We start from the raw sequence: 11,176 nt of genomic DNA on the forward strand, positions 1-11,176 counted from the left end.
GGAATATATAAATTTATTATTAAAATAAATATATACATTTGTATCGATTTACGAATTAATGAGATGAATTTCTCTATATTCGCCTCAAATTTAACCGTTCAATCTGATTGACTTGAACTTGACTCGTGCTGAATGTTGATCGAATCGATTAGTGAACAATTCGATTTGTTTGCAGACATATAGTCAAACTCAAAAGTTACAGTTGTCTATATTTTTTTTGTTGGGGTGAGGGGGGGGGGGAAGATTACAGCTATCCAGTGCATTGATCATTTTCTCAACCGCGGTTCATTTCAGTTTTTCATTTTTTTTCCTTTCTGAAACAAAGAATAGGTACAGGAGAAATTGGCTATGACATCTATTTTTTTGTATTTTTAGATTGGTCCAAACAACCCTTTTAAGTTTGGTTGCGGGGGAAAGAAAAAGAAAAACAGAAAAAGGCTAGCGCAGGCCCGCAATCAGTCGTCCCGTGGAGAGAGAGAGAGAGAGAGAGAGTTTGTGTGTGTGTGAGAGAAGAATAATAGTAAGAGACAAAGGAATGCAAGTCGAGATCCATCCAACCCAAAAGCTGAAAAGCAACTCTCCCCTCCCTCCTCTCGCCGTCCCGTCCTGACCGTTGAGTTATCCGACAAAACTCACACAACCAACAAAATCCCACACATTTGACAAAAAAAAAAAAAAAAAAAAAAATCCCACGCATACCAACACACACACTTACGTACTACTAGTAGTAGTCGTATTTTTTTACTACTACAAGTCTACAACAACAGGATTTGGGGCAGGGACGGTCATCAGTATGACCGTCCCTGCACGGTTAAAAATTTGTGCGGCTGAAAATTGGCCCTCAAAATTTTGTGCGGCTGAAATAACACCATGTAACTCGAAATTCGCGCCAAGTGTGGGGCCCACCACTATCTGTTGTGAAAATACATCCTGTGAAAAAAAAGTTACGCGCAATTGAACCAATGTTACGCGCAGTTGAAATGAGCTAAAATTGGCAGGGACGGTTGATACTTAAGAGAGATTAAAAAAAAAGAAAAAGGATGATACACACCTTAATTAAAACGTATAAATTATCCGGTCCTGTGCTCCGTCTCCTAAGTCCTACCATAAACAATTGTTAATCCCTAGTTATTATATCATATACTATATATAGAAAGAAAAAAAAGAAGGAATTAATAACTAACTTAAAATTAGCATTATTATTAGAGAATAAATAAAAGACGCAGTGGTCTGGTCTGGGATGAATCCGGAGGAAGAAAACAAGAAGAAGGCCATTTCTCCACAAAAGCATCTGAGCCGTTACCGTACGCCCCCACTGATTGCTTTTAGAAACAAAAAAAAAAAAAAAAAAAAAGGAGCCAACCCAAGGCCATCTGCCCTCCGTCGACCCACCCATTCCTCTCCTCTCCTTCTCTCTCCTCCTCGCCATTTTTGATCCCTGAACACAAGTAGAGTACCATAATTGGTTGAAGAAGTTGTCTAGACTCCTCCCCCACCTACGCTACTGTTCTTTACTCTTCCAGTCATGTGAAACCCTAGCTCAGGTCTTGGACTAGCCTAGGGTTTTTGCTCCACTCACCTCCAATTTCTTCCTATCCCCGGCTCCATTCCATTCCCATGGGAAACTGCTGCAGATCTCCCGCCGCAGTCGCCAGAGAAGACGTCAAGTCCTCCAACTTCTCTGCCCACGATCACGCCCGCAAGGACAAGTCCGGCCCCGGCCCCGGCAACAGCAAGAAGCCCATCACTGTCTTAACTGATTTAAAGAAGGAGAACGTCGAGGAGAAGTACTTGGTGGACAGGGAGTTAGGTCGTGGTGAGTTCGGAGTGACTTATTTGTGCATTGATCGAGATACCAGGGAGCTATTGGCTTGCAAGTCCATTTCCAAAAGGAAGCTTCGGACGGCCGTCGATGTGGACGACGTCAGGCGAGAGGTGGCTATAATGAAGCATCTGCCCAAGAATTCCAGCATTGTTACCTTGAAGGAGGCCTGTGAGGATGACAATGCCGTTCATTTGGTCATGGAGTTGTGCGAGGGTGGTGAGCTTTTTGACAGGATTGTGGCCCGTGGACATTACACCGAGCGAGCTGCCGCCGCGGTCACCAGGACAATCGTCGAGGTCGTGCAACTCTGCCACAAGCATGGAGTGATCCACAGGGACTTGAAGCCAGAAAATTTTCTGTTCGCCAATAAAAAGGAAAATTCGCCTCTCAAAGCAATTGATTTCGGTTTGTCGATATTCTTTAAGCCAGGTAAATGAATTTGCAGTTTTATGCTTTTTATCCAGCTGTTTTTTTGTCCTGAATTTCAAATAGAGCTTTTGGGAGTCTGAGTATGTTGAAAACTGATGCCAGTTTCACAGAAATATTTCCTGTATTTGACTTTTCGTTGGGCTTCCAGATGCACCATCTGTAATAAGCTAGATACTTTTTTTGGGGCAGAATGATTTAGGTGAGTTCAACTTAAACTGGAGAAACTTGACTTGAGGGTGTTTGGAAGGTGCAATTTCTAAAAAACTAGATAACGAGTGAAATTGCTTAGATATGAGAGTCACGCCCTGTTAAGGACTATTTGCAGCTGATGATCTCACCCTGACCTCTCTGGATTCTAACTCCTATTTGCACAACTCAAGAAAAGCTTGTACCGTGTGGTGCTATCTGAGGTAGCTGGAGTAGTGCTTGTTAATCTTTTCTATTGCAGTAATTGAATCAACTTGTCTTTGTTCCCTTTGTGCATTCTGTCGCACAATTATGAAACCTAGAGGCATCTGATTAGGAAGTAATTGGCCTTATTGTTCTGTCCTTGTGACGTTCACAATAAGCAAGACTTGCACTGAACAGTAAGTTACGACGATGTCATGAATGGTAAATTATGATGATGCCATGAATTGTAAGTGATGATGGTTTTTACAGTGATTGACATTATGAAAAGCTGCTTGAAAAATATGGTCTATAAGAACCTATGCTCAACATTTAGCTGTTTATGCAGTTATTGTGAGAGTGGCAACTTATTAGCTATACTTTCTGTTGATTCCATTTGGAATTAACTCTCGTGCCTTTCTGTCAATCCTGAAGAAGTTCAGTTCCTCCAAAGCTAATATCTTATGGTTTGAAGAATCTGACATTTAGCTATAGACTCAATTCTACAGAGGTCTATGCGGATATATAATTTATTACTCTTGCTATTTGTTGACAATCATGAGTTAAGCTCTTGTGCTTGTAGATAATATGCTGTAGTGACCTTTTAAATGATACTATAATGTGTCTACCAGTTATCCACCAATGGGGTAATTGGTATGTAATGAGCTTCCAATAGTGTCAGTCTACTAGTTGTTAATGTCACTATGTTGTTTAACTACTTATCTAATAAACTTGTAGGTGAGAAGTTTTCTGAGATTGTCGGCAGCCCGTATTACATGGCTCCAGAAGTGCTCAAGCGAAATTATGGGCCAGAAATTGACATATGGAGCGCAGGAGTTATCCTCTACATATTGTTGTGTGGGGTTCCTCCATTTTGGGCTGGTAAATTCCATTACTAATGTGCTCTCTGTATATGTCTGCCTGAATCCCCTAGTCCCAAAGCTCTTCCTTTGCAACTCTTGACAGAAATAATGATTTCCTGATTCCCTCCTGTCTCACCGTGTTTCATTTTATCTCTTTTATTAGTGAATAGTTCTCATTTTCTTACATGATATTTGTTGGTACAGAGTCTGAACAAGGTGTTGCCCAAGCTATATTACGTGGATTAATAGATTTCAAACGAGAACCATGGCCAAGTATTTCAGAGAGTGCCAAGAGTCTTGTACGGCAAATGTTGGAGCCAGATCCTAAACTTCGACTTACTGCAAAGCAAGTTCTTGGTGAGTTGCTTTATGTATTTGCGTGCTTTCCTTTTGAGTTCCTCAAAACAATTTCATTATTGCACTTCTACTATTTGGTTTGTATGTTGACAATGAAAGCAGTCTTTCGACTTTAAAACACAGCTGTGCACTCTTTTTATGTGCTTGAACTGTGTACATTTGAACCCTTTCATACAGAAGTACTTGTAGCTTGAACATGCCCAAGATTTTGTTATAGAATAGTTTCTGGGATGTTAGGATAACTTCTGCCTGGGTATAATGTTATTTTCCATCCTGTAAACACATTGTACCTAATTAGTGGAATGATGGTTGGGTATTAGATAGAGTTGACAACTTTTGGTCCTGGAACTAAATTGGGTCATATGGAAATGAACAGATGAACAGTTTTTTTCCACCTATGCTTCATAATTGAAGAATTTGAAGCTTTTTGGTCCTCTGGGAAAAAAAGGCAATTTATATTGTTGATGCGTTCTGATCTGTCAATTGTATTCTCTATAGATACAAGACTTCTTGGTCACCTCTATTAATGAGATTGCGTAATGTGGTCATGCAGTTCTTGGTATAGAAGAAAGGGTTTTGTAAGACATTGGTGGAGAAAATATAATAAATACTTATTAACTGAGAAAAGTTTATCTAGTCTAGCATTTTAAGGTTGCATACCATGTGATAGTCAAAATACACAACCTGTAGTCATGATGATGGAAGTGGCAGTTGAGAGTGGATCTTCTCTATGCATGTTATCGATTTCTCAAGTCGGCAGGCAAACCTGTTAATGTTCAATTTTCAATGTTGGAAAACTAAACTAATTTTGGTTTACACTTTTTTTGCTAATGCATGTAAAGTTGAGCCTTTAGGTGGCTGGCAATGCGGTTGATTTTTGTAGGTCTTGGTGATTAATTTCGAGCTGCTTTTTTAGGTTCACAGAGGCATTTTTTCACATTTGAGAAGTTGGTTGCTGTGGAAGAAACCACACTTAATTGAGACTAGTGTAACAGAGGTTGTGGGATCAGAAGTGACGTTCAGATTAATAGTGGATGTTTAATTGGTAATTGAACAAGATTTAGGCCCTAACAGCTGTATGGTTTTCGACTAATTCAGTCATGCTAGACTTTCTTCAGGTTTGAGTCACATGAATGTAGTTGTAGCTTGCTGTTATTTTCGGATAAATGACTTGTGCCATTGGCCTTTGCTCGTGTAGCTTAAATGTTTGTGGTTTATTTGCTCACTAATAGCTTTTCTATGACTACAGAACATCCTTGGCTGCAAAATGCAAAAAAGGCTCCAAATGTACCTCTTGGAGATGTTGTGAAGTCCAGGCTCAAGCAGTTCTCGCTGATGAATAGGTTCAAGAGAAAAGCTTTGAGGGTTGGTTCATCAATCTAGATGTTCTAGTCTTAAAAACCCTTTCTTTGAAACATATTTTTCATTTTTTCAAGAATCTTTTTGAACTTTGGATTATACACAGGTCATTGCTGATTTCTTGTCTACTGAAGAAGTTGAGGATATAAAGGATATGTTCAGAAAGATAGACACTGACAATGATGGGATTGTTTCTGTTGAAGAACTAAAAATTGGACTTCAGAGTTCCAATTCAAAGCTGGCTGAATCTGAAATACAGATGCTTATCGAAGCTGTGAGTTTTCTTCCTTGCCTGTCTTGTTGAATAGAAATAGAATATATTATGCATATGGGCATTCGTGAACTGTACTCTTGCTGTCACCTTGACTGTGCTGGCTAGCTGCTAATCGATGATGTTATTTAGAAGTAGTTGCACCTCTCTCTATAAAAGGTGGTAATGGACATAAAGTCAAACTACAAGTTAGTTCAGTCACATCTGGAAGTGGGTGCTGTGAGTGGATTAGTGAGTTCGAGTTGGGATTAGTTATTCTTGGTGGACAGTCTCTTGTTTGGAGTCAATTTAAAGACCTGCTGATTCAAGAAGACTGCATTGCTGGCCAAGGTTTAAGGAAGGTGATGTGGGTGAGGTGGGTAATTTGTCTTTTCATGATTAATTCAGTGTCATGACTTGTCTGTGAGATACAGAATATATGGGGAGTGAGGACTGGTGGTGGTTATGCATTTTGCCCCAATTTTGTTATGGTGGTGGAGCAGAATGACAAAGGATATATGTTGGTGGAGGAAGTTGATACAAAATACACATAATTAAAAGGAAAATAGATACTAAGGATGAGGATTGAAATTGGAAAGAAGTAATAGAGCAATTTTTCTGTACAGGGCTTGATTTTGAAATCTATATCATTTCATCTGGTGTATCTTTGGAATCTATGTTGATTATGCATACCTGTCTGCATTTCTTTGATCTTTGGTTGCAGCAGCGGTCTGTGCAGCAATTCTTTAACAAGCTAACTTAGGATACATGCTTATTTTGGATAACAGTGTGTTATTTGTCAGCCCTTACCTTTTGAGACGTGTTTTTCTATTTCTTGTTACATTTCTTTGGTTATGCTTTTTTTGTTTTACTTGCGGGAAATTGTTTATTTGCTTTTCTTGTTTTACTTTATCCACAGTTCCCATCTTTTGGGTGTGATTCTTCTCAATCTTTTACCCCCCCATTAAGTCTTAGGTGAAATTTATATTTACTATTTCATTTTGTTGGTCCTTAACTTTCATGGTATCGATACATGAAGAAGAAAAGCATTGTAGTAAATGCTAGTTTTCTTGAGTACTAGCTTTACAAAGAACTTTTGCCGCTTATGTACTTTATTTTTTAAATCTGGCTACAGTTTCCCTCCCCATTGTAAAAGAGACATGAAATGAGCAAAAAACACTTTGGTTTTCACAGGTAGATACAAACGGCAAAGGAAGTTTGGATTATGGAGAATTCCTTGCGGTTTCACTCCATCTACAGAGGATGGCTAACGATGAACATCTCCATAAAGCTTTCTCATATTTTGACAAGGATGGAAATGGTTATATAGAGCCAGATGAACTACGAAATGCCCTAATGGAGGATGGAGTAGATGATTGTACAGATGTAGCTAATGATATATTTCAGGAAGTTGACACAGACAAGGTGAATATTAGATTCAGTACGGTTCATTGGATTAGATGAAGTAGATTTCAACCTCACTAATATTGATAACAAATGCAGGATGGGCGAATCAGCTTTGACGAATTTGTGGCCATGATGAGAACTGGGACCGATTGGAGGAAGGCTTCTAGGCATTACTCGAGAGGGAGATTCAACAGTCTGAGCATAAAATTGATCAAGGATGGTTCTCTTAACTTGGGAAGTGAATAACGAAACACTTAGCTTCGATGTCATTCAGCTACACAGTATCGAGTGAATGCCGATATGTATTTTACTTGATGCATTTTTCATTGTTTGTGGGTTCCATCTAATTGGTGGCTTATGAGGTTCATACTATGGTGGTAAACTCACCAGCCTCATCGAAAACCGAGTAGGGAACTCATAGTCTTCTGGCCTTTTGAGTTGCCATGTATGATTCTACCCTCGCTTCTCTATTATGGTATAGTGTTATTTTTTGTCAGATGTAATTGTGATCTCGGTGTTGTTAATGCGGACATCTGTTAGCATCTCTTGAGCGTGTGGATGGAACTCATATGTTTTAGGGAATTTTTACTTTTGAAAAAGTTTGTCTTCTGTTGCAGAGAAGGTTTCAATTTTCAAACACACAACACCCCCCCCCCCCCACTCTCTCTCCCCCCTTCCTCGGGGGTGGCCTTTTATCCATATATAGGAGTTGATGTCATATGAGTGCTTTGCATTTATAGATTTTTTATTTCAGCGTTGCACATTTGGCTTTGGTAATCTTTGTTGGCCATAAGTTAGTCAGTAGTCTATGATGTGGATAAGTTGTTGGTAAATTGATGAAGTGTATATCTGGACCCAATTATAATTTCACAATTTTGGTTTTTTCCCTGTGTTTTGGTTTCTTGCTGGCTTAGCGCTTGGAGTCGTGCTTGATGTAGAGGTATCAATCACAATCTAATTATGTTGATCCATGCAAATTCCCTTTCTAATGATCCATCCAAATTCCCTCACTAATAATCCATCCAAATTCGCTAATTAATTTTGAATGGGTGTAAAGGATATTCAATTAAATTCATTTAATTGATGGGCAGTGAGTTGATTCGATTTATTCATTTATATCTATTTAAAAATAATTACAAATATAAATTTAACTTTTAGTTAGTGTTAAGTAAATAATTTGAATTTCTTATCAATCTAATAGTAATAAAATACCATTATCTTTTGTCAATAATATGTGAAAAGATAGAAAAAATAAGTAAAATTTTAACTGACTCGTAAATTGATAATTGGGATATATCCATACTTATTTATTAAAGGGTATTTATTTATATCTATTATCCAATTATGACCTGTTCAAATCTATTTGAATCATCTATTTTGACACCTTTAGTTTTATGGCTGCATTCTAGTTTTTCAATGAAATTCGGATTTCTATCCTTTATACCCAGAATTTGGTCAATAGACAGTGATTAATGACACACAAAATGAAAAATTGTTGAAAATGTGTCTCATGTTTTATTAAATGAATTTTTTTGTACTTCATTTTTAAAATATCGATTTTACATCCTTTACAAAAATCAAGTTAGCCAAATTTGGTTTTAAGTTTCTCACACTTTTTTAGCACAAATACAAAAGGTGACCCATATGTCTTTCATATCCATTTTTTCCCTTAGAAAGTGGGATTTGATCTTTTCTACACCTAAAAAGTTCATTATGTATAAATCACGTGGTAAATTCAGACTAAAAAGTGAATGAAAATCCAGATTGGGACTAGATTGACTCACATTATGCATTTACAGCATTGCATTTTTTGAGCATAGAGCTTGGAATTGTTTCTAAATTCTAACTTCTTATCTATCATGCAAATCTAGTGGAACCTAGAGGGTTTCATGACTACTATATTGGCCCCAACAATTGTACTCTTTTGCACTAAAAATGAGGAAATGATTTTCTTTTTATTTTTGTTTTTACAATAGAGGAGGAAGTTGAAATTGAACTAAAAGTGAATCATCAATTTTAACGAAAAGTTGTTCAAAACGTCCTTCGCATTTAGTCAAATAAATTTTTTTGTCCTTTACTTTTAAAATAGTAACATTTTGTCCTTTACAAAATCAAGTCAGTAAAATTTGGTTCAATCTAGATTTTTGACCATTTTTTACCCTAAATTCATTACATAACTCGCACATGGTCCTTTTTTTAGAGGCAAAAAGGCTAGATCCATATTTATTTTTGTTCCTAAAAAAATAAGATATAAACAGAACCATCACTATTCTTCTGAAAAAAGTCAGATTCGATTCAATTCATATTCATTTTTTGCCACTAAAAAAGTAAGGTCTAAGTTTTCTATACATAAAAAATGATTGCATGTAGTTAAACAAATGGTCTTTTTTTTTTTTTTTTTTTTTGCAAAAAGGTTAGATCCCATTTGTAGTTAAATAAATTGCCCAATATATATTCATTTTTACTCCTAAAAAAAATAGGATCTAAGTCATACTGTATACATTATTTTTCTAAAAAATTGAAATTTGATCATATTCATATTTATTATTGCTATTAACAAAGTGAGATCTAACCATTTTGTTTATGAAAAAATGATTGCATGTAGGTTATATGGTGATTTTAGGTTAAAAAAAGTGCTAAAAAAATTTAGATTGAGACCAAATTTTACTAACTTGAATTTATAAGAGATATAAAATTAACATTTTAAAATTCAAGAATGAAAAAATTTATTTGACGAAATATGAGGGGTGTTTTTAACAATTTTCTCTAATTTTCTACAAACTACTCTTGCGTTGAAATGCAAATAATAGACGGCCACGAGATCCAAAAACACAAGGTGTTAGCAGCAGACTTTTGGATAGTGAATTATTTGAGGTAATTTTTTTAAAAAATTATTGTAACACTTTTTTGATATGATGTATATGAGATAGAAAGATAGTTGAAAGATGTGTTGATGATGCAGACAAATAAAATTTGGTAAATAATTTACAATCCAAACAAATTTGAAATCCTCCCATTTTTCCAAGGGAATGACTAAATGAGTATAGAACATCTGTGGGTTGAGGGGTGTAAATGAGTCAAGTTTAATCGAATAACTTGCGAACTTGTTCGGTCAAAACCCGAGTTCAAATTTGCATTGACCAAATTCGAACTGCTTGACGAGTCAAGATTGAACTTAATATGTGAAATTTGAAAGGTCGTTGAGTTTAATCCAATTCAATCAAGCTTCACACACACACACATACATATATTAATTTTTATTTATTAGTATGAAATGTCTTTTGTCCCTTGTTTAAAATTGTGTAAAAAAAATATAAATTTATAATTTTTAAAGTTGATTAGATTCGATTAAGTTCAAAATAAACTTAATTGGACTCGTTGGCCATGAATTCGAGTAACGCAAAATAAAATCGAACTCGACCTCAAGCTCGACTTTAAAAAAATCGAGGAGCTCGAGTCCAAATTTTTTAAACTTGACTCGTTATTCGAATTCGACTCGACTCGGCTCAATTACATCTCTACATGTGCTTGCCGAGAAAGACCATCTACATGTGAGCACATATGAGGCCGTCGTTTCAGTGGGTAGTAGCCAATTTGAATGTGAAATCTGACAGAGTGACAATAAGATTTTTCGATTTTTTTATTGGTTCCCGTGGAAAAATGCAAATACTACCCTCTTCTCTCGCTAGTCCAAGTAAAAGATGTCGGTGAAATGATTTAGTCGTCCTCATATTCATTCGCAAATTCTTTTCCATTCCGACTCACATTATTAACAGGAACAGCCCAGGAGCAAAATTTCAAACCAGTTTGTCCTTTTTTTTTTTTAAAGCAAAATACTGATCATAATCATTTTTTTCTTTTTCCAAAAAGAAAAGCTGGTAAAAGGAGTAAGTTATCCCTGGTCCCGATCGTCTCAGAATATTTTGTGGACAAGCAAATATTTTCCCCCCGAAATTGTTTAATATAGCTGAAGAACTCTTAAAAATTTGAAGCAGAGCACCAATATCGGTTCTGTCTGAACTGTCTAAAGTGAAATTTAAGTATTCTTGTCAACTATATGTATATTCGTGAAGTTACTAAAAGTGCCAAAAAATAATTGCCGTGGATAATTTTTTTTTTTTTTCTTACAGCAACAATCCAGATGGAGGGGAGCCTATGTATAAGGAGTTAGCATCTAGATGGAGGGAAACCTAAAGAGGCTATGTACGAGGGATTAGTAAGTATAAGAATCTGATTAGATCAAATAAGTGTTCTGGTGTCTCTTTTGAATTTTTTTCACCTCAGATGGGGTTCGAACTC

General features: G+C 36.4%; 1 protein-coding gene across 1 annotated transcript; it reads left to right on the top strand.

The window, feature by feature from the left end:
* Positions 1-1,389: 1,389 nt before the first annotated feature.
* Positions 1,390-7,421, top strand: LOC113696189 (calcium-dependent protein kinase 13). Its single transcript, XM_027215569.2, has 7 exons — positions 1,390-2,254; positions 3,380-3,523; positions 3,709-3,861; positions 5,111-5,226; positions 5,327-5,494; positions 6,665-6,895; positions 6,974-7,421. The coding sequence occupies exons 1-7, from the start codon at positions 1,618-1,620 to the stop codon at positions 7,121-7,123; spliced, it is 1,599 nt and encodes a 532-aa protein (XP_027071370.2). The 5' UTR covers positions 1,390-1,617; the 3' UTR covers positions 7,124-7,421.
* Positions 7,422-11,176: the final 3,755 nt, after the last annotated feature.

The sequence above is a fragment of the Coffea arabica genome, chromosome 6e, assembly GCF_036785885.1.
Source record: "Coffea arabica cultivar ET-39 chromosome 6e, Coffea Arabica ET-39 HiFi, whole genome shotgun sequence".
NCBI lineage: Eukaryota > Viridiplantae > Streptophyta > Magnoliopsida > Gentianales > Rubiaceae > Coffea > Coffea arabica.